This window comes from Podarcis bocagei (assembly GCF_964188305.1).
Source record: "Podarcis bocagei genome assembly, chromosome: 8".
In the NCBI taxonomy this organism is placed as follows: Eukaryota; Metazoa; Chordata; class Lepidosauria; order Squamata; family Lacertidae; genus Podarcis; species Podarcis bocagei.
In genome coordinates, this window is record NC_138133.1 from 74,321,703 (window position 1) to 74,346,715 (window position 25,013).

The 25,013-nt window shown below is 40.6% G+C and overlaps 1 protein-coding gene across 5 annotated transcripts in view; it reads right to left on the reverse strand.

Annotated features, from left to right (window-relative positions):
* Nucleotides 1–25,013, reverse strand: part of CSMD3 (CUB and Sushi multiple domains 3) — a 607,508-nt gene that overhangs the window by 466,488 nt on the left and 116,007 nt on the right. For all 5 annotated transcript variants that reach the window (XM_081204227.1, XM_081204230.1, XM_081204229.1 and 2 more), the window contains exon 3: nt 2,246–2,358. In XM_081204227.1, coding sequence (XP_081060353.1) covers nt 2,246–2,358 — 113 coding nt within the window. The remainder of the gene's footprint in view (nt 1–2,245; nt 2,359–25,013) is intronic.

Genomic DNA, 25,013 nt, shown 5'->3' on the forward strand with positions numbered 1-25,013 from the left:
TATGGAAATCCCTGAAGGTCATATTTGAAGAGGCACAATTGCCTCCTGGACCTGAAGTTCCCCACCCTGAGGTTTAGCACAACACTCTGTTCAGGGTGACCAGCCAAATGCATCTAAGAGGGCATGTAGTTGTTGCCCTATTGTTTCCTCCCCAGTGTCCGGAGTATTTTGCCTTTGCATGTAGAGGTTCCTTCCTACTACGTAGCTATTGGTAGACCTATATTCCATAAATTTGGAGTCTTAAAGCCATCTAAGCTAGCAACCTTCACTGTGGCACTGAACCCTAGCAGGGTGATGAAGTGACCCTTCAATTAGAACTACCCCTGCAAATTGCTCCTAATTAGAACTGCCAATGACATTTCACCTAAAGAGGAATTCAAAGTGACATTGATGGTGGGATTTCAAGGGAGTTTTAAACGATGGGCGAAATTCTGAGGGGGAGTCTCTCACATCCCTGCTGCAGAACAATTACAGCAAACAAACAGATGGTGTCACTGGAATACCACAGTGTCCTTTGATGAGGTATGTAAGTAAATGCGGTTTCTGAAAACAATGTCACATTAAAGCTGTGCTTTATGCCTTATCTCTTGCTTGAAGGAACAAGACCAAAAAACCTACAGCAGGACTGCTATTTAACTCATTTCCTCTACTTCTTGACAATGTTGAACAGTTGTTTACAAGTTAAATGGAAATCTATTCAGTACTTGCTACCTGTTTAATTACAATGAAAGAGACTCGCTAAGAACAAAGGAATATCATGCTATCCAAATAGAATGGCAATCACAGAGATTCCTGCTGTGCGTTATAAGCTGCTATTTTGCTCTCCTTCTGAGCAGTAATATCTCTCTTGAACACACATGTGCTGACTAAGCTGCATTGCATATCACTGGACTACTAGAAGTGGAAAAGATGGATCAAAGTGAAATTAATTTCACTCTATTCCAGAACTAATCTAATTTGAAAGAGGCCTGTAAAGAACAGTGGATTATGTCTGACTAAATTCTCTTTCTAGGGATAGGGTAGACAAGCTGCCATGTCTCATAGATGGATATGTGCAGTAATCACCTGTTAGCTTAAAAGAATAAAATGATTTAATCATGAGAGGCACTTGGCTTTCCAAAGAGCTCCTTTGTTTGTTTGTTTATTACATATATTATCCTGACTCTCTTCCAGGATGGAATTCAAGCAGCATGTCAGACAGTTTCCCATCCCAGCAATGGCCAGATCGTGACCTTTGCTTCAGGAAGAGCATATACCCCAAGAGTCAATGGTTCTTCAGCAAACTAAATTAGGCCAGTTAATGTCAATGGTATGAGTATAACTTAAAGGCAAAGGTAAATTGACCCCTGACCGTTAGGTCCAGTCGCGGATGACTCTGGGGTTGCGGCGCTCATCTCGCTTAACTGGCCAAGGTATCTGGCGTACAGCTTCCGGGTCATGTGGTCAGCATGACTAAGCCGCTTCTGGTGAACCAGAGCAGCGCACGGAAATGCTATTTATCTTCCCGCTGGAGTGGTACCTATTTATCTACTTGCACTTTGACATGCTTTTGAATTGCTAGGTTGGCAGTAGCAGGGAACGAGCAACGGGAGCTCACCCCGTCGTGGGGAATCGAACCGCCAACCTTCTGATTGGCAAGCTCTAGGCTCTGTAGTTTAGACCACTGCGCCACCCGCGTCCCTAAGTATAACTTAGTTGACTACTATCCCCTGTTTCATCAAAGCCAGTGTGGTGTAGTGGTTAAGAGCGGTAGTCTCGTAATCTGGGGAACCGGGTTCGCTTCCCTGCTCCTCCACATGCAGCTGCTGGGTGACCTTGGGCCAGTCACACTTCTCTGAAGTCTCTCAGCCCCACTCACCTCACAGAGTGTTTGTTGTGGGGGAGGAAGGGAAAGGAGAATGTTAGCCGCTTTGAGACTCCTTCGGGTAGTGATAAAGCGGGATACCAAATCCAAATCCAATCCAAAGTGTGTGTGTAGGCTTTTCTTTCAAACTCTCTTCCCAGATTGTGAGCTTGTTAGCTGCATGGGGTGCAGTTATCCATATGACTGAGAAAATATTGTCTTAAATTCGCCCTAACTGTCATTTGCCCTCATTTGCCCAAACAATTGCCCTTGCTTGTCTTCTGTTGAACCCAAGAGACACAGCACTGCACTGAAATTGCTAGTTGCTACATTACTTTTTTTTAATTTTACTGGTGGGTATCTGATGCAGTTCTAACATGTGTATTGATTGCATTATCTTACCTTCATAATATACTTTAAATCCATGGGCACTCACTGCAAAGTCACTGGTCAATCGTAGTGAAAATACAGATTTTGTACTGGTAATAGGTGGAGGGAGGTGAAATCCCGTTAACCTAGGGGAAAAAAACATTTATTAATTTTGCCACAAATGAATAAATAAACCAGATTATTTCATACTTTCTTATCTTGAGTTGTGTATAAAATATTACATTATACAGCTTAGATTTTAAAGAAGGATGTCCTGTTGGGAAGCCATGTAAACCTATGAATGTTTCCTTTGGGAAAGTCAGGTGAGACCTACTAACCAAGATAAATACAATTAAGCAGGAAGAAAATGTAGTTCTTTGTAAATATTTTAAGGAAAGCCTAGAAATTCATACTGGTCGTACAAATACCTATTCTCTTGTTAGCTGTCCACATGGATGGCTTATGCATGGAGGGTAAGTGGCAGCTAGGTGATACCTAAATATGAAAATACTCTCTTATCTTAAAAGTTTGAAAGCCACAGGATATGTGAAGCATCCATACGTAAGTTTGTAAAGCACTGGGAGTTTTGAAACAGTCAGGGTGCCTCATTCCCAGCCCAAACTACAGAAGCAGCTAGGAGACAATAGATGTATTGGGGGGGGGGAGAGATAAACGCTCTCAAACTCTAACCTGTTCATCTTTTTCTCAGTTATGTTTAATGGTGATTCTGCAGTTATCTCAGTTGGGCTTGAAGAGTCTGTTCTGCTGTGTTTGTTTTTTTTTCTGGATGATAATGATGATGACAATTTGTGTTTTAATGATTGTTATCATTTAGCCTGTTAGCTATCTTGGATGTTTTAAATGTAGAACAATGGGGCATGAATATTTTAATAATGAATGCATGGCTAAATTGTCTGCTAAGCTGTCTCTGGATCACCAAGCCTACTTTTTCTGGGTTCCTGAATAAAGAGAAGCTCATACAGTTGGACATAATAATAATAATAATAATAATAATAATAATAATAATAATAATAATAATAATTTTTATTTATACCCCACCCTCCCCGGCTCAGGGCAGCTAACACCAGTAAAATCACAATAAAAACATAATGGGGGGGGGACAATTTAAAATACGGGTTAAAATACAATTTAAAATGCAGCCTCATTTTAATAGTAGCCCATAGTTCAAAACCATAAGGGGAGGGAAACATAAGGGTCAGACTGAGTCCAAACCAAAGGCCAGGTGGAACAGCTGTGTCTTGCAGGCCTGCGGAAAGATGTCAAGTCCCGCAAAGATGTCAGGGCCCTAGTCGTTTGTGACAGAGCGTTCCACCAAGTCGGGGCCAGTACTGAAAAGGCCCTGGCCTTAGTTGAGACAGACTGGGGTACTTCAGAATTAACAATGAAAGGGGTAAAGCCTCTCCTTCACGTTGCCACCTCTCCCACCAGGAGGCATGTGCTATAATGCCCAAATGACGTACCGTATTTTTTGCTTTATAAGACTCACTTTTTCCCTCCTAGAAAGTAAGGGGAAATGTGTGTGCGTCTTATGGAGCGAATGCAGGCTGCGCAGCTATCCCAGAAGCCAGAACAGCAAGAGGGATTGCTGGTTTCACTGCGCAGTGATCCCTCTTGCTGTTCTGGCTTCTGAGATTCAGAATATTTTTTCTTCTTGTTTTCCTCCTCCAAAAACTAGGTGCGTCTTGTGGTCTGGTGTGTCTTATTGAGCGAAAAATACGGTAATTTAAATACGGAGATGAGCATATGTCAGAAGTGATGGGCTACAATACTCATCACCCCTGAACGCAGGCCGTGATGGCAGGAGCTGATAGAATCATAGAATTGTAGAGTCGGAAGAGACCCTGAGGATCAACTAGTCCAACCCCCTGTAATGTAGGAATCTCAGCTAAAGCATCCATGACATACGAACATCCAACCTCTGCTTAAAAACCTCCAAGGAAGGAGAGCCCAATGCTACCCCAGGGAGATGGTTGCACTGTCAAACACCTGTTACTATCAGAAAGTTTTTCCTGATGTTTAGTTGGAATCTCCTTTCTAAACAACATATTGGGAGCAACATCTCGTTTTGACTTTCATTGTTAACATCACAGAAGTTACACAGAAGTATTAAAAAAGCAACTACAACAATACACAATTCTGGCACTTTAATCTTGAATATACCTAGAAGATTTATGTATAATCCTCTACCCCTCTCCAATACCTTGCTGCCCTGCCTAATAAAATCTGAAGGGGAAGAAAGGGAAGAGAGAGCACAAAGAAAGCTATTTTGCACTCTCACAGTTATATGAGCAAGTGACTTGTACCATAAAATTGTTCCAAATGATTTATTTAACGAGTTAAATACAATAAAAGTCAGGCATTTCCATCTGCTTCGTGCTTTAACCAATACCCCTGTGCTATTTTAATTTTAGCCTTGACTGAAGAAGTGGCTCGTATGGAGAGAGGGTTATTCTCTGAACTGGCTGCTGTTGCATACTGCATGTAATGTAATGCCAGGAAAAAACAAAGGTCCCTGTAATAAGCAGCAAAACAACATTAACATGACAAGATTCATTGTATCCTAAAGCTAGAAATGTGAAAAAGCAACACCCTATCTTGAACATTTCTCCTTCAGGCCCAGAATATCATTGGAATTTTTTTTTAATTCAAAGCCATTCTACAATTTGTCTAGGAGACAGTTCATATATTATATAAAAGCATGGTGGGGATTGTGGATGATTTGTGGTTGTCTTCATTACCAACCTCTTCAGACAGCCACAATGAGATGTGAGTTCCCAAAACACAATCTATAGTTCACAAATCACACATGTGGACTAATCTGGATTATCATCTCTTGGTTCAGTAAATCAAACTATGAATGAGCCTTATGGGGGTGTATGCAAACCATTTGTGGTGACGTCAAACAAACTAAGACCTCTTCAGTTATCTAGAGTTTCCTAAGATATGCTTGTCTGCATGTAGCAAGTAGATGACTCTTGCAAGTGCTATACCACACAGTGCAGAAGTAGCATGGGAAGAAGAAGCTCAAATTGCTAATGCTTCTTTTCTGGCTTTTTTGGCCAAATTTACAACAGCCATAATGCTAGTCCTCTTCCAATGTTAATACTTGTGCAGCGCGGACAATGGCAGGTCCAAAATTTCTGGAGGGCACGACATTGGGGAAGGCTGATGGTAGATTTCTGGACAGCACATCAGACTGGAGCAGGGACAGGGAACCTCTGGTCATTGTACCATATATAATGGCAAGTGTAGGGCAGGTAGATACATAGCAGCCAATGAATCCGCAACTGAGAGCCCTCCAACTGTGCATTAGCATGGGAGAGTTGAAGCCTGCCAAAATATACTTTATCGTTAACATATAAGCACTTAGGGGTGTTGCTAAACGAAATGTGAGGCTCAAATTCATCAGTGTTATTATCGATGCTCATATGCAATGATTCCTCCATGCTGTTACAAATTTCAATTAAAAAAAAATAATACACTGGCGTGGAGAAAATTCTCCCGCATTATTGCTGCATAGTTTAAAATGGACTTTTCTCCATAAGAATGCAGTCTCATAAACATCAAAATAAAAAATAAAAAAAATTCCTTCCAGTAGCACCTTAAAGACCAACTAAGTTAGTTCTTGGTATGAGCTTTCGTGTGCATGCACACTTCTTCAGATACCAAGAACTAACTTAGTTGGTCTTTAAGGTGCTACTGGAAGGATTTTTTTTTTTTTTTTTTTTACTATGGCAGACCAACACGGCTACCTATCTGTAGCTGGAATCATAATCATCAGTTCATCTACATATTAAGTAAATGATACTACACTTGATCTTAGCCAAAAGGCCGAGAATCATATTTTGTTGCATTGTGCAAAATATGAGCAGGCAAGGGCTGAACTGATACTACCCTTGCTGGCACCTTTCCCGGGAAGATCGGAGGCCCACTATGTCAGGTTCCTACTGGAGGACTGGACAAATGCTGGAACGTTAGCAGTGGCAAAGTTTTTATCGGTGGTTGTAAGAACAAATGAGCCCTAAATTCTGAACAAAATGCTTGGTTAACTTGTATGAGCTGTGTATTGTATGAATTGTGTATTGATTTGTAATGATTTGTTGGGTCTCTGGACCGTAATAAAGATTGATTGATAGTAAGTAAATGAGTCACGTGACACAATTCTGGATTGTACTTTCAGGGTACAGGTATGTGTAGTGGGGTTTTTCAAATACATCCCTGTGTCTTAAAAACAGGCACACCTGCAGAAAGGGACTTGGTGTTTCCCTCTCCTTGATTTGCTAGTTTGTTTTGTGCAGGGAGATATTACATGGGGGGTGGGGGCATTTGGAAACATGACCTCCCTGTCTGTTGTTTGAAGTGGTACACTCTAGAATTCTCAATCCACCACCTTGTTCTGCAAAAGAGCAAAACCAATCTCAACCAAGAAATTCAATTTCATTCAGATTTGAAGGCTATAATACTGGGAGATGTCAACTGCCATACTTAGAGGAAAATATGTGCCCACAGAGTCTCTACCCACTGCCGTTTTGACAGCTCCGCAGACATTCTCTCTGCCTATCACCACCTGATGGGCAATTGGAACATTCACTAAGAGTCAGCATGAAAAACTGAATTGGCATGGTGAAAAAAGAGAACTTTCAGCAAGCATAAGCCTTCAGTGATTGTGTGTGTCTTCCATCATATTCTATGATTTCTCCTTTGACAAAAATCTCATCTCTGTCCTGGAAGACTTCCAGTTTTGCCCCTGTTGAGATTTAGAAAGCCAAGCACCAAGAGATAACATAACTGGCACTCCATATGGTCCTCTGATACCATATTGCAAGCCCCTTGCAAACTGCTTTAAAAAGAGAGAGAGAAGGGAAATCCATAATAAAAAATATATAAGATGGCCTATTTTTTCATGATATATTTCTGTTCTGTTTTAAATAAACAACAGTGTGATGGGGTGCCTGTAGTCTTTCTGTCTCACTTGCACAGAGCTACTCATGAAAGTCTGGTGGCACTGGTAGCAAAAGATGCCAAGTAATTGCCATGGCAACAAAGGAACCATGTGACACATGCAGCATATCATGGGAGAACTATCTTACATAATGGTTAGCAGATGCTTTGGTACCCTGCCATCAGCCTTCCTCCTTTGCAGTTGGATTCTTCTGTTCCTCTGCCCTTTCATAAAGATGGTAAACAATAATGTGATCATAAGAAGTCAGGGGCTTGCCTCACTGGATCACACAAGAGTTCCACCTAGTCCAGCCTTATGCTCCCAACAGTGACTACTGAGATGCTGCTGCAAGATCACAAGCAGGGCATGAAGGCCATCCACTGTTGTTCTTCACCATCTGATGCTCAGACGTTTCATTTACAAAGCATGGCTAACAGCCAATGATAAACGTAGCCTTCATAAATTTGTCTCTTCTTTTTTATTTTATTTTAAAAATAATGGATATTATCACATCATGAGATTCTAAAAAATTACAGAATGAAATCATTCCAGATCATTTGTGTTTCGTTTTGGGGCTGCAAAATGGTTGCTCCTTGTTTAAGAGGCTGTTCTGGCCAGGAGAGTAAAAACTTCAACTAATTCTTCTTCTTCTTCTTCTTCTTCTTCTTCTTCTTCTTCTTCTTCTTCTTCTTCTTCATTTGTATACCATGCTTCATCCAAAGATCACAGGGCGGCTCACAACATAAAAAAATACAACATGAGAACACAAAATACATAACAAAACAGCTGTTGAGTGGGTGGATGTGGTTTGGGGAAAATGGCAAAGCAGTAAGATTTGCAACTGAGCAAAGATTTGAGGCTAAGTATCCTTGGTCAAAGTCTGGCACCAGCCAATATACCTTGCTGGCTCTCAAATATTCCTTGATTGCAGACTCACATTTGTTTTGCTCCTCCTGGAGTACAGCTGGGCTTTACTGATGAATGAATGCTTCCTGTATGTTTATAATCACTTTCAAATGTTCTCATCATTCACAAAGTAACATTTAGTAAGCAGTACTTCTAAAAATACTGTTGCACAATCTCCAGAAAAACCTTAGCAGCAATTGGTTTTTCTGGGCATTGCCAATTATAAATGACTAGGCATGAGTCAGGTATTTTTATGTATCCACAATCATTGAAATCAAATAATGAGCTGGCTGAAATTGCTCTTCTACATTTATGTGATTCACTTTTGTCCAGAAAACATATTTTTCATCATGAGGAACTTTCAACTCTTAATTAAAGCACTGACCCATTTCCTCTAAGGAAGATTGTTATACATTGCATGGTTAAGGTCTTGTTTTTGTTTTTACAAAAAATTCAGCAGAATTTGGTGAAACTTTAGGAAATGCTGCAGTTCTGAGAAATTTGGCTAGTGTCATCAAAACACTTCTGGCTTTCTCTCAAAAAGCATCACCTGACAAGAAATCCCCCAAGTCAGTTTGAACATCACCGACAGCCTAATTTCTGTGGCAACTCTACTTGCAATATTCCATCCACTTACTGCCAGAAATTTCAGCAAAGTGATTAAACTTAGACGTTGCAGAATTTCATCCTTAGGCTATGATTATAATATGCTTTTCAACCATAGAAACTGTATCGACGTCAGTAGACTTAGGTGCTAAACGCATCCTTCCATAACGTAGGAACTTTAAGTCAATATCCACTGAGACACCTTGAGTTCAATAGGACCCTCCAGTATAGATTATTTTTAAGCTCTAGGAGATGATTCACTGAAAATCAATTGCATGCAACATTATGTGGTCACTTTAACGAAATTAGAGCAGACCAAAGGAGTTGCTAGGACTAGTGGGGAAGGGAGGGAATTGTTTTTCTTGGACTGGTATAATTTTATGTAAAATATGCTATGTTCCCTCCCTTCCCTTATCCACCCCTCTTTCTGCTTAATTGGCAGGTCACCTTGGCCTGTAGGCCTCACATTTTCATCAATATTTATTTTCAAAGCTGCACTGAAGTTATGAGGATAAACATTTAATTGCATGTCAAATGAGCATTCTGCTTCCAAACTGGACTCTAAACTCATTAGCCCTTAAGCAAAGATGCACTTTCAATTGCAAGATCAAATTAGAGCAATAGCTTCAAAACTCCTAAGCCAAAATGACGGGAAACAGTCCTGATTTGTCACAGCAAAAGTGCTCCCAGAGAAATTGTTGACATTAGAGTGGAATGATGTACATAAGCTGACAGCCCCTAATGCAGCTGGTAATTGTGGACTCTGAAGTAAAGTACTGTATTTGTAAAATAGAGGCTTGATTACGTAGGGTGAAGCCAGATCATTTTAAAGCAGCTTGCTAAACATATAACACTATTCATCTGCTGTAAGAAAAGGAACTTGAACTACTAGTAAAGCATCACATGTTGAATGTCAAATCACAATTTATTATTTTGGTCCTTTGAAATTGAGCACAGTGGGGTAGAGATGGATTTTGCATTACAAAATATAGCCCTCCTTAGACATTCGAAATTCAGATATATTGAACGTGTGAAGTGGGGGAGGGAAAAGCATTATTACACCCACTGCCCATACTCTCAACACCCATGCAATGACCCAACCTTCTGCACAGAACACAAGTGCATACAAGCTGTGTGCAAGCTGTATGAACAATCAGAGACTGGACTGCCCATAGACAGCAAATGCATCTACAAGTTGTTGTTTTTATATGGTTCTTTGTTGTTTTTGCAGCTTCTTTCTGCCCAGCTCCAGAGAAGCACTTTGCTGAACTCTTCCTTGCTGTCTAGCACCCTTCAATAGTCTCAATATCAATTTTCTTCTGAATGGGTGGACAATACATTCAGGCTTCTCCTAGCCTCTCCAATAGCCCGTTGCCAGTCCGCCACCTGTCTCAGCTTCAACCTTCTCTCAAAGGTTAGCATCCTCAGACCCTTAACAGCAGTGGCTCAACTGGTGTATTGTGTTCCAGCCAGAATACCCTTCAACCAATTAGACTTGTGGCATATAATTCTCTCACCTCATCAGACCACTTTTCCTTTGCAATGAGTGATCAAGAATTGAGGATGATGCTGATGCTGTTCATCGTAAGATCTCAAGGCAGTTCGCATATTTGTACCCAGCTAGCCCATCAGAAGTGAAATTTTTACAGTCCTTTAACACAGTATAAAAGGAACCCAGCTTCTGAATCCAGTTTTTTGCAACTAAGTAACTGACACCTGACAGCTACCAACAGATGCTTAGTATTTCGAACTTAGCTTTTCACATAACACCATATGCACAGTAAACTCTTAGATGCTCTATAGAAAACAAAACCTTCCACCATGAACACGTTTTCAAATATGTGAGAGATTAAGATATTATTATTATTATTATTATTATTATTATTATTATTATTATTATTATTACATAAAAAGATCACAGTATACAAAATAAAAATAAAAGCAAAAACTCAATAATACCCCACAAAAAGAGCTATATTTTATAAGCAAATGTATAAATCTCCCTTGCCCATGCACTGCAATCATGCTGACAACCAGGCCTCTATGCACCTGTAATGAATATATGAAAATAAAGAAACATGCATTGTTTGGCCTATAGACTGTTTGGGGGACACAATATGGGAAAGGGCACAATAGAGTAGAGCACAAACTGGGAAAAACGTATGTGTTATTGAATCTACTGGGGTTTAGACTGACTTATCTTCATTTGGGTACACAATGGCCTTTGTCTATGGATGAGGAATTCAATAAGGTCAGCATCTTGATTTCAGTAACTGAGGTGCCATCACATTTGACTGTGAGCAAGAAAATGAAGCTGGAATAGACAGCACAGATGAAATGGGTGGGGTTTTGCAAATGCAAATAGAGTTTCTTTTCAGTGGTTTCTGTAAAATTTGGTGGAAGTATATTCAACTAGGTGCATGGCTGAAGTAGGCAACACCAGGCTGTTGCTCCAAAGACAGTCTCTGGTGCTATTTTCCAGCCTAATTGTGATATTGAGCATGCCTTTAAATTTTCCCCATATGTGTATAGTTGCTATTATGTGGGCACGATGGTTTTGGGATCGTATTGAAAACAACATTTTCCTCCACTTACAAAAGCTCTTCTATTAATAGAAACAAGATAAGAAGAGTGGTCACAACAGCAATTTCTCAACTTACTGTATTTCAAGCTTTCATCTACCACACAAATAACTTTAATTTGCTTCTCTGGTGTTCTTAAAAGAGACATATGCTAAGACTGAACTGCTGAAAGCAAAATAGATAAAATATTTGGAAAGAAAATGTTTGCAGTTAAAGAGTTTTGCATAGGTTTTTCAGCTGTTGAGTTTCAAGCACTTAAGAAAACTGGACTTTGCTTTGGTGGTTCAAGGTAGGTTTTTTCGTGTTGTTTTTGTTTAGAATGAGTAACCAGTGAGGCATGAGCTCTCTTAAGTATAATTGTTTATTTGACGCTAAAATGAGGAATGCCTAAAGGTGTATTACGGAAGGCTTTAACATGGGGAAATTCCACTGAAGTATACAAAGTGGTCTCTGAACTCCTTGATAGGTTGATAATTAACAATTGTTGTTTTCTGCTAGCTAACACGTGAGTGTTTAACCTTAGATCAGGTGACAAAGATATTTGGTTGCAAATTTCCATTTTGAAATGTTCTCAATCTCTGTGGAAGCATGGATGTGTAAATGGCTCTCCAGGAAAACAACTCCAGGCAAAATGGAAGATGTAAGGAGTGAGACCTTTGCTTGGAATTATCTTTAATTTCTAAGGTGCTGAGCCAATGCTGGACAGCACAAGATCTTGTATGAACTTATTTGGATGTATCTTTGATGTTTTTGTTCTGTTTAAAAGAAAGTTCTACAAGTAAAGTTTCGAATAATATCTAACGGGCCTTGACAATTTTTTATTTTCAAAAGGAGTTAGTTTTTATGCACCCAGTCGCTTCAAGCTGTGCCATATTAATATCTGCAAGAAGCACTCCCCTCTACCAACCAAACAATTATGGGGGGGCACAACTCTCAAATAATTTTTCATCATTCAAATGAAACTTGAAAAGCCCAAATGAGTGAAGTGTATAGTCTTTCTTCCCTGCTTTATCTTACTCCCATGCAGGAGAACTTCCAAGAGGATATTCTTGCCAGGAATCATGAAGTTTGTAGTTTGAAAACTGCAGCCCTGACAAGAAGGGCTCTGTAGCAGTAGTAATAGTAGTAGAATCCAATTTCAAGTTAGGCCTCGCTCCAATCTGATGTAGCCAAACTTTTTGATAGCATGTACAGTCAGTATATCACCTGTCCCTGATAGCACAATCTTAGATGGGCTGACTCTGGCCCTAACTGTGAAAACAGCAGCAGCCAATCCATCAAGCTGCAACAGAGGGAGAAAAGGGAATCAGGGCTAGTCCATTGGTTCTGCTTAAACATTAGTTATGGTTCATTTCCCTTATCTGTTATTTACCAGTAGCCATTCAGGTTTGTGAACTGATTCTCTATCAGTTAGTCATTATTAGAACTTCGTAAGAACTGGCTGAGTTTGCTTCTGCCTGTCCAGCTTCTCCTCCCTCCCTCCCTCTCCCCCTTTCCTTTTCTACCATGTCCTTTAAATTATAAACCTGAATGCAGGGACACTAAGTGTTTTCAGCTGAATATCAGGTTTAAAAGGCTTTAAATAAATGAACGCATGTCTAGATGTAGAGCTGGAAAAGGTTCAGAAAAGGTCAACCAAAATTATTGATGGGATGGAGCAACTTAACGAAGAAGAAAGGTTAAAACATTTGGGGATTTTTAGTTTAGGTAAAATGTGAGTTAACAGGAGACATCATAGAAGTATATAAAATTATGCAAAGCCTAGAGAAAGTAGAGAAAAGCTTTCAACCTCTGTCATAACACTAGAACTCGCAGTCAACAAATGAAGCTGAATGTTGGAAGATTCAGGACAGACGGAAGAAAATACTGTATTTTTCTGTGTATATGACTATATTTTTCCCCAAATTTGTAAAGTTTAGAATTGGAGGTCATCTTACACACACAATGTTGCAATTATTTCTTTCTTAATTTTGGGCTCAAAGTTTAGGGGTCATCTTATACATGGGGTCGACTTATATGCTGAAAAATACGGTACTTCTTCACAGCGTGCATAGCTGAACTATGGAATCTGCTGCCACAAGAAGTAGTGATGTTCAACTTGGGTGGCTTCAAAAGAGGACTTAAACAATTTCATGAAGAATAATACTACCAATGTGTATGTTCTCTATCTCCACTGTGAGAGGCAGTATATCTCTGAATGTTAGTTGTTGGGAATCACAAGTAGGGAGAGTGTTGTTGAGCACAGGTCCTGCTTCAAGGCTTCCCATAGGTTGGCCACTGTAAGAAAAGGATGCTGTTGGCATAATCCAGTAGGCTCTGATTATTTTCTTAGTCCAATGTGTGGATAGAATTGCAGACCAGATATAACTTTTTTGTGCAAATGTACAGTGACGTTATAGGTTTCCGAAGTTTAAATACAGATTAGATTAAACCAGAGCTTTTATTTAATCATTTTCTATTGAATACAATTTCTATTTCCCAAAGTTTAAATGTCTTTAGCACAGAGGGAACTGCTTCTCTTTATGACAGGAACAGCTGGGGTTCACTGCAACCCTTGTTATTAGCTAATATTCCCTGCTATTCTATTCTAGATTTAAGTTGATTTTGGCCTTCTGATCTCTGTCAAATCTTTGTTCCACAATAGCTTCAATCCCTGGCACATACAAGACAATGGCATTTGCTTTTTCTTATGACTGAGGTATCAGGCAGGAGATATGATTGCTTAATAAAGTAAGCATTTTAAAAAGGTCAAGGACTGTATCTTGACATCCTCTGCCAAGGAAAAATTATACATTTGTGTGAGGTTCATGCTCATTGACAGTGAAAAGCCCAGCTTCTATTTTCAGTCAGTCCATTCTTATGCCTCCATTTCAGCTCATCTGCTGAAAAACAAACATTTCCACCCTGTCACTCTGGAACACCAGTAACTCCATACCAGAAATGGACAGTTCTGTCAATGTCACTTGTCTCAGTAACTGAGAATTAATCAGCTGGGTGCTTTGCCTCCTCTTCTTCCTCTTTTTGCAGCTGCAGCCAGAGAAATTCAGTTCTCTTAGGGTCTCATTTTCCCCACCTTAAATTCAGTTCTCCACATTTCTGCAAGCCATTGTTGTTGTTGTTGTTGTTGTTGTCCAATTACATTTTTGTCAGCATTTTAGTGCGACTTTTTCCCAATAAACCCATTTTGTATGTAATTTTGACTAATGTGCTTGTTTGCAAAAAACCATTTTCCCTAATACAATGTTGTGTTATCTTCACTAACACAACACTATCCCCTAATATATTCATTTGTAAGAAACATTGTTTAGTTCTCCAGAACTGCATCACAAAATCTACGTAAGTGTGAATTTCAAAGGGCATCTATATTTTGGAATGATTATGGCTTGGGAAACCCAGCCAGGAGGGCAGGGTATAAGTGATAAAATTATTATTATAAATTCTTCTTCTTCTTCTTCTTCTTCTTCTTCTTCTTCTTCTTCTTCTTCTTCTTCTTCTTCTTCATTGAAGTACATATTAAGTAGTTTCTCATTAAAATAAAAGTGAATTTCTCCTCATCCTTACTTGGTACCTTCCAATATCTCACTAATTAAAGTGGAGACAATCTTCTGTTTGAGGTTTTTATATGCTGTTTGTCATAATAGCTATTATTTTGGGTGGGGGAAAGTGTTACTGAAAACACGGCCTACATACATGCTGCCATAACTTACCTCTTCAGTAGAAGACAAACCCCCCCACACATAAAAACCTTGCTTGTAGATTTCATTATTTTTGCTTGCAATAGTTTTACAGGGGATTATGAGCTTTTCACTTACTTTTTGTACAGCTCCAATTAAACTTGGGGGGATTTTACTTCTCCCTCATCAGAACGGTTCCTTGTGATTTTTACCAGAGATAGCATTTTCTGTCTTTGACCTATGGACAGCTTTTAATAGATTTGATTTTTAATAGGTCACTTTCCTTCTCTGCTTCTTTATTCTTTAATTATTCTTGAATGAAGTTCGGACTTCACTATTTCATTTTTAAACACACACCTGCTTTTCCTTTTATTCGTCTTTTTTACATGAACAAGTTTTCTATTGGAATTCTCCTGAATCCTCTGTCTTGGATTTTAGACGGATCTCAACTAACCCACGTCTAATATCATAGAAGCCTGTTTCCTGGAATTTACCTTTGGCTCCTGTCATCTTAGATGTAGGTAATTTTAACATTGCTGGAACAGATCTGCATGGATACTCAGCCAACTGTGCCAGACTAATACAATACCATTGAAATAAACTGCATTTAAAAGACATACAAGTGTATTTTAATTGCATTTATTTGAATGAGATTTAGGTGTTTCTCTCTTTGTCTGAGTGTGCTCTTTAGGATTAACAATCAGGATATGATTTAAGAACCAGTTTTGTATTTTGTATTTTGTGTGTGTTAAATTACCATCTTTCTCCTGTCAAGATATGAAGTCATTGAATCAATTAATGCATTATTTAAAAATAATGATCATAGGTCAAAGCAGAGCATTCTATAATTGAGTAGTAGCTTTGAACTAAACAAGTAATTACTTGTCAGCCCCTGGTACAATCATTTATATTCCTGATCAAACATAGGTTAAGAAAAAACAGCCTCTGCCTCATTATGATACTCAAACTTTCATTATATAATGCTACATCTGTCAACTATGAATTTAATTGATTTACAGTGCTTTTGATTTTCTCCTTTTCTTCCTTTTAGCAAAAAACGAGTGTGCTATATATGGGTTAATAGAAGTTGAAAGGGGAATGTGCATACATTCTGGTGGATGTTCACAGAAAGTCATGGGGAATATGCACAACAAAAATAGGATAGAGAGGGAATTTTGTACAGTGCCCGATCAATACGTAAGGTGGAAGTAACATTAAAATTGCAGTGGTCATTAATTCTCATTAAGTACCGAGTTCCTCTCTCTCATCTGTAACACAACTTCTTCTTGGTGGAAAGCAAGCGTTGTGTCACCGAACTATGGCACAACTTGCCTCATATTCTGACATCATTACACTATGCATTTCTTTATTTCCACTGGGCACCATTTGCATCTGGCAGTTGGAAATCTATAGCTGAATGATACCAGAACACGGGGCAAATTGTACCGTATGTTAAGGAGAGCGAGGGGGAACTCAGCGTATAATGAATGCAAGTTAACATGAACTGAAAACAACGAACGCAAGTGTAACAATGGAATAAGTCAGGAATCAGTAAGTGAAGTCATTTAATTACATCAAGTAATAAACTTATCTGGTAATGTCATGGCATGATTCACCAGGATAAGCAGCTGAGGATGCAGTGGACCTCTGGCTCAATTGGCTGATTCCCACCTCAGCTGGCATTAAGTCTCCAGCTTTGGCTCAGCTGAAAATACACCAGTGTAACTTGCTCATCTTAGCTGAGCCAAAAATGGCTGAGCTGAGGCAGGTCCACAGACATTTTTGCCAGACAAAAATGCTCCTCTTCAATCAGGCCTTTGGCTTATTAATATCTTATACCACTTTTAAAAGTGTTTGTGGGAGGCGCTGTAGGGAGGGTGTGATTGGGGGTTTTTTGTTCTTGTTTTTATCTTGCATTTTCTGCTTTTACATTGTATTTGTATGTTGGGAACCTCCCTAAGATCTGTAGATGAAGGGTGGTATACTAACTAACTAACTAACTAACTAAGAACTTAATTTGTTCTGGAGGTCCGTTCTTAACCTGAAATTGTTCTTAACCTGAGGTACCACTTTAGCTAATGGGGTCTCCCATTGCCGCTGCACGATTTCTGTTCTCATCCTGAAGCAAAGTTCTTAACCTGAGGTACTATTTCTTGGTTAGCGGAGTCTGTAACCTGAAGCGTCTGTAACCTGAAGCGTCTGTAACCCTAGGTACCACTGTAACTAACTACCGAAGAATCTTGTACCACCAGAAAGACTTCATGTAGAAATCCAGTTGGACGCTTCTCTTTGATATAGCTTGGCAACTATTCATGTTGGAACTTCCTTGCAGAAATTGTGAAATCAAACAAGCTGAAAAGAATTGATAGGGATAAATTACAAATTGCAGTTTGAATTGGATAGAGATATGTGGAATCATTTCCAGATAAAAATGGAACAGTGGTACCTAGAAGAGTGCCTGTAAATAGTACAAAATGAACTACTGGAGCCACGACCAGGCAGGGAGATGCCAGCTGTCTGTCAGGGAGATCTAGTTCTGAGAGGACCAGATTGCCTCTGCCAGTGTGTCTAGATCATGTTCCCCTCCCCACTTCACTCTCCCATAGATATCTGATTGGCAAGCCTGAGAACCAGATGCAGGACTAGACGGGCCATTGGCCTGATCCAGCAAGCTGTTCTTATATTCTTCCAGAAAGCATCCCCACTGCCAGGAGGTTTGAATTGCAGCTCTGCCTCACTGGGCAAGCCACTTATGCTTGTAGCGTATATACATGCAAGACCATTATGATTTGCATTATTGCAGCAACCCTATTTAACCTCAGTTTGCATAATTAGAAGTCCTTATTGCACAAGTTCCCTCTACGCATACACAAATGAGTAGAGGGATGGAGAGAGGCCACATCTCCTGGCAGCTGCCTTTTGCGAGAAAAAATGCCCATTCAATTAAATACAGATTTAAATGTGTATTTTGAGAGAAAAACATGCATTTAAATAAAAATTTTAGAGGATGAAAAATCTCATATCAATGCAGAAATGGAACAGAACAGAGTTATAGCTAAATAAACAACATGAAAGTGGCACAGACCAGGATTTGCCTATCCCTATATAATAGTATATAATAGGGATGCAGTTGGTGTTGTGGTCTAAACCACTGAGCCTCTTGGGCTTGCTGATCAGAAGGTTGGCAGTTTGAATCCCCGCTCCCGTTGCTCTGTCCCAGCTCCTGCCAACCTGGAAGTTCAAAAATACGCCAAAAGTGCAAGTAGATAAGGTAAACGGCGTTTCTGTGCGCTGCTCTGGTTTTGGTGTTCCGTTGCACCAGAAGTGGCTTAGTCATGCTGGCCACATGACCTGGAAAAACTGTCTGCGGACAAACACCAGTTCCCTTGGCCTGTAAAGCAAGCTGATCGCCACAACCCCAGAGTCATCTGCAACTACCTTTATATAATAGTAGGGCCTAATTGCAAAAGCATTTATTTGGGTATTTTCTGATCCATCCTAGCAGTTCTGGTCACTGCGGGAGAAGTCTCATGAGCCCCAGACTTGCTCCTACGTCCTGCTGCATGTGAAACTTCTGTGCAAGCCAGATCACAAAAGGAACTGGAATGCTGCTTTCTCTTCTCTGAAAATAACTCTCTTGTTCTCAGTGGATTTGTCCCTTGTTAACTTCCATGCTAGAGGTTCTCTGCATGGCAGAGAACACATAAGCTCTCAGCTCATTCTCACATCTGGTTGCATATGCCATCTATGTGCCAGGTCACAGAATGACTCAGAACACTGAAAAAAAAATACTTCTTTCTCTTAGGGGATTGGTACTTTGAGATTCAGTGTGCTTATCACCTGTACACTGTCACTTGGTAAGCGTGATCCATTGTTTAATGATTCAATATCCACAAAATCACTTTTCCACCACGTTCCTATGTATGTATTCCTTCAGAAGTCAAGGAAGTGAACAACTATCTGACTTTTAGAAGACATCAGAAGGCAGCCCTGTTTAGGGATGTTTTTGATGTTTTATCGTGTTTTTACTATTCTGTTGGGAGGCGCACAGAGTGGCTGGGGAAACCTGGCCAGATGGGTGGGGTATAAATAATAAAATTATTATTATTATGTATAGAAAAAGGATCAGGCCCAGCACCCTGCTTTCAAGACTCTTTCATCATTAAGCCCTTCATGCAGTGTAATTCAGAACAATGTGAGTCTAACCACGTCAACGCTGCACCCATAGGGACCGTATGGAAGGGAAAGGTGGCGTGATCTTGCTGCCATCATGTGCAATTGCCAGAGGCCATTAGAGCAATATGAATCTCTGCCAAGCACTCTGTGAATTTATGAAGTGCATCCAGAGGCAAGCCGCCAATGGCATCATTCCTGCTGATCCAACTCTAAAGAAATTGGGGGAAAGAGTGTGATAGGACTGGGCAATTGGAGATATCCCCAGATACAAAGGGTGGGTTAAAAAAAAATAGACTCAAGCTTTTAGTGACATTTGGAAGGAAGCATGTGAAGAATTTTCTTTCTTCTAAAAGGAGAGCCGCGCTGCCTTGCAATTGCATAGAGCACTAGTGGCCCTGCTGAGAAATATATGGACTGTGTTCCGCTCATTTTATTTTCTCATGTTGAAAACAGCTGATGAGTTCTCCAGCTGAGGCAGAACTTCTACAATTAGATTTCCTTCTGTTCGTTTGTTACGTTTCTATCCCACTCTTCCTTCAAGGAGCTCAAGGTGGCAGACACAGGGATATCCCATTTTTAAGCAGCAATAGCAAAAACAGCAACCATGTAAGACAGAGTATTCTGGGAGATAATGAATGGTGTTTGAAGAAGGGTGGGATACTCAGGGGGGGAGGTGGAAAGACTCTTGGAACTCTCCTCTGGCCATGTCCGTCTCCCAATACCACACGCCTTCCTGTCCCACATCTAACCATGTGCTTCCCTGCTTCCCACTAAAATTTCTCATGGAACACTGATAATGCCTCTTGCTTGCCTGCATGAAGAGTGTGAGGGTATGTAGAAACTAGACTAATGTACAAAGGTAAAAATTGCATTTGTTGCTCTGCTAATTTTTGCCTTTGATCTCACCCACCACTGTCATTCCCCCCCTGGATGGTTTGAATAGGTGGTAATGTGACCCTGGAACAGCAAAATGCTCCCCACTCATGTCCTGTCTCTAGAATATCCAGCGACATTTTAAAGCCGAGCCTTAAATCAAACAGAATCAAACTGAGAGTCAGTTTAAATCAAGAATTACCAACAAGCATACCTCTAAAGATCTAAATGGCCTGGGACCAAGACACCTCCGTGCAGCCTATTTTAATATGTGTGGCACGTGGTCTGATGAATATCCTTCTTCTCAATTTTCTCAAGGGCCTAAAAGAGACAGGGTCTTTTAAACTAAAACAGCCTTATTGAATGTCCTCGCTGGACCACAGTGACCCTCATATAGGAAACACCTGGCTTCTTAAGAGAATCTTCAGAAATCATGTGGCATGAATTTGTTTCCAATGTTCATAGCATCATAGAATTGTAGAGATGGAAAGGGACTACAAGGGCCCTCTAGTCCAATCACCTGCAATTCAGGACTCTTTTGTCCATTGTGGGGCTTGGACCCATGACCGTGAGGTTAAGAATACAATTGTTGATTGTATAGTTTCCTGTGATGTGGTCCAAGCTATTTAGAGCTTTAAAGGGAAGAATCAGTACTTTGAATGAGTAGTGCTGCTACATAATTGTTATCCCTTTTAGCAACCCAGTTCCCACGGAGCCAGTTCCTCTGCTTAGAGAAACTCCACCTTTCGCCGCTGGTACTTACCCGGAAGTCCCCCTTTAGATAGCCATGTGTATTGTGAAGTGCAAAATTAACTCTTCTCTTCTATCTACCACCATAACTCTTTGCTTCAAAACTCCTTCTACATTCCTGATGTGTTAGAGAGAGAAAAAACCTATCAAGCCAGCTAACAAACAAAACTTTGCGGACTCTGATTTAATTTTTCTCTCTCTGAAAATGTGCAGTACAGTGGTACCTCGGGTTAAGTACTCAATTCGTTCTGGAGGTCCGTTCTTAACCTGAAACTGTTCTTAACCTGAAGCACCACTTTAGCTAATGGGGCCTCCTGCTGCTGCTGCGCCGCCGGAGCATGATTTCTGTTCTCATCCTGAAGCAAAGTTCTTAACCCGAGGTACCACTGTACAGACAACTCCCATTTTGTGTGCATTCAATGCCCGAAGGACTGCTGATGCACACACCATTTTCAGCCCCAGAAGGTGGGGGGGGGGCAGTTTTTACACATGCCCCACCAACACGTTTGGTACCTTGGAATGCAACCCCTTTACAAATGGGGGAGTTGCCTGCAATTGAATTTAAAAACTCACATAAATCATAGCACCATCATGACTGCAGGAATAGAATAGCAACTACTTGATATGAAACTTGGAAATAGAAAAGGGATAATATAATAATAAAATAAGCCTTTGTAACCAAGTCTGAATTGAACCTGGAAACTGACAACCAAGGTACGGTAGGTGGGCCAATACCAAGTAAAATGCTCAATCCAACCAGAAGCATTTTGTATCAAGTGAAGTTTCCAGACACTGTTCCTAGACAGCTCATGCCTCTTACTAAAGCATGAATCCTTTTGGCCTATCCAGAAAAAAACCTTATAGATACTAGCAGTACCTGGGCATTCAGATAATGCAGTGAGCAACTCTCCTCTGTGTGTGAGTTTCAGACTAATACAATACTTTAATTGATTTGCTTCTTGTGCACACTTGTAAGTCTGGAAATCACTGAGCTAGAGCTATTTCATCAGGTGTATAAAGCAGTCTGGGAAGTTGGCAGGTATGTATAAATGAACACAATGGGGGACAAGGGAGAGACTCCAACAGTGGTGCTAAAGGCAAAGGAAATGCAGGCAGTACAACATATGATTGCGTCACTGTTAGATGAAGTACAGATGGATGTGCAAACCATTGTTTCGGATCAATGTGGAAGCATTAGATCATTTCCTAATTTTAACAGATATTTTGGTCTTCTCAACATGCATATCAAAATACCTCACAAATGCCAAATGTATGGAACAAAGACACTTGTCAGGTGCTGTTGCGGTTGCTCGAGAGTAAGCAGGCAGAACTCCGACCTGTGTTTGTTGTTGTTGTTTAGTCGTTTAGTCGTGTCCGACTCTTCGTGACCCCATGGACCAGAGAACACCAGGCACTCCTGTCTTTAACAGGCCTGTGTTTAACAGGCTTTATTTTGGTGCAAACTATTTACAGTGAAGAGCCCCAAGGCTCATGTCTGGCTCAATCACTAGCAGAATCCAGGAGTGGTCTTTTTTTCTACCTCCCCCAACATAAAAGTTTTGTTACCCCCAACCTTTTCCGCCCCTCCCTGCGCCTCAGACTACTGCACATGATGGGCAATGGCAAGGGCGTGCTTCCCCCCTTTCCGGCTTGCTCAGGAGCTGCGTTAAGGCTCTCTCTAGCATCCTCTGGCCCTTGCACCTCATCTCCGGAAGAGGAACTGCTTCGCAAGATTTTCGGAGGCTCCCTGTAACACAACTGCCCTTCTATTTCTCGCCTCTGAGCCGATGGCAGTTCCCTGACACCACTCATTCCCAAATTCCACACAACCAGATAAAGGCAGGGCGGTTAGTAGTAGCACATTGCAACCATCTAAGAAAACCAGAGAAATTCCCTGCTTTCATTCTATCAAAAATTGTGGTTTCAGACACCATTCTGCTTGACTTAAAAACAGTGACATGATTCCTTGATAAATGCAGAGCGCCTGGTTGTTTAATCAGATGTTAACAGGCCACCTGAATCTACCTAGGGATGCAGGGGCACAGAAAGAGACTGGACATTCTGGGTCTCCCAACCCCCTGAAATTGTATCTGAAAGTGGCCCATGGGCAGATACTTCAGCTCTGTCTCTTGTATTAGAACAAAGCCTGCCATACAGGGCTGACGCTAGGAAATGGTTGGTAGCCACTTGGCCTTGCTCAGTGCTGCACAATAAATAAATAAATGAACAAGGTTGAGGTAGGTGTCAGCATTGTCCAAGGATGCCAACCCCAAATAAAGACATTTAGAAGCACATTCAATATTGCTAAAGATTTCACCAAAATGATCAAGGTGATTGAGCAACTCTCCTATGAGGAAAGGTTTTAGCATTTGGTATTTTTTTAGTTTAGAGATAAGGCAAATAATAACATAATGCATGGCACAGAGAAAGTGGATAGAGACAACTTTTTGTCCTTCTCTTGTGATACTGGAACTTGTGGAATGAAGCTTAAAGTTGGAAATTTCAGGATAGATAAAAGAAAGCACTTTTCACACAGCGCATCTGTCCATCTCAAGAGACAATGGAGTGTGCCTCCGGGGGTGAAGTCAAATTGCTGGAGAATCACAGCGCCTGCTGCGGCTAGAGAGAGAAGTAACTCATAACTCCCACCTCCCTGGAGCACAAGCAGAGTAGTGGGCATGGAGGTACTGGGCCACCCAAATGACCACCCCCATCCCCTAGGCCTCACTGATGTGGTCCAAAGGAAAGCAGTGCAATGCATTTGGTGCCAGCTTGGCTGTTGGAGTTGCCAGAAGGAAGCATACAAGGCGCCATCCAAACGTGTTAGGGACTCCACTCCTGATTTGTGTAGGTTTTACTCCTTAGCCTTTTCTTCTCCTGAAGATGCCCCACAAGGCAGTGGAGGTTTAGAATCAGAGTTTTCCTTGTCCTAGATGGGCTACCTTCCCATGTTAACAAGCACCATCTGCCCTTCTGCCCATGCAGTAACTGTCTTCTTGACTGTTGGGCCCACTATTGGTCTCGTCCACTAAATCTGCCAGAGCCTGTCTTCACATGCAGAGGAAGTCCCTAATTCACTGAGGGTTTGAGACCCATCAGCTACCCCCACCTGGTTTAGCTGGCCAGTCAAACCCGGTTCCCTGGGAGTGGCCACTGTTGCATGCTGGCAGCCTTTAGGAGCAACAGGTGAGAACTGAGTGCAGGACTATCCCAGAAGGAGCACAACATGTTGCTTACCAGAGGTACTACCCTTTATATGGAGTTTATGGAATTTAAAGGCGTAAACTCAATACAGTTTGCTTCTGAGCAAGCATGCATAGGTTTGAACCGACACATATGTTGTGCATTTCTCTTTTAATATATGTCACAAAATGCAGCCACGGTTATGTTTTTAATGTGGCATTGAAGACACAAAGGTAATAGATTGTACAAGTAAAAGTGAACAAAGAGACAGCTTTTGGAACTTTAATAACCATCAGACACTAATGAAGCATTAGAATGCTGTTGTGATTACACGCTTACAAGCCATTTGCAGCCCTAAGTTCATAACATTGTACATGCTTCTAATGCTGGAGTTGCCATGAGCTGCCTTTTCATTATATATTATTGTCTCATATTTATGATGTGACATTTTTGCTAAATACGGCTAAGGAAAAATCCATCATGAAAAGGTCTGTTAGATTATAGGCTCCAAGAAGCTGCCCTTTTAGCACAGACATAAATTTGCTTCAGCTAATAACATGGCCTGTTTGAAATGTAATCAGCACACTTACAGGTAAGAAACTTCCAGGGGAGGCCATTATAGCCTTTAAAGCTAGAACAAGTCACCTTGAATTGGGGGGGGGGGAGAAAAATATACCGGTACTTACATTTAACCTTAACTACGAAGTTTAGCTCAACCCCCCTATTTTGCAATGTGAGTTCAGTACTGTTCCTTCTGCAAGGTCTTCCGGAAGTGACACAAATGAAAGAACACATCAGGAGAAAGAGAATTTAAATTTCATTATGGAAGATAATAATACTCATAACGACACAAAAGGTACAGTCCGTGATTTGCACTGTGAGGCTGTGCAAATACATCACCCCTCATTATTCAAAGGGTCAGTTCACAGGAGATTCCCTCCCAGCCCACATTCGACAAGCATGCAGTACTTGCATAGAAATGGCAAATAATTTTATTGGTAATTTTAATGTATATTTAATAATAATAACAATAATAATTTATTATTTATACCCCGCCCATCTGGCTGGGTTTCCCCAGCCACTCTGGG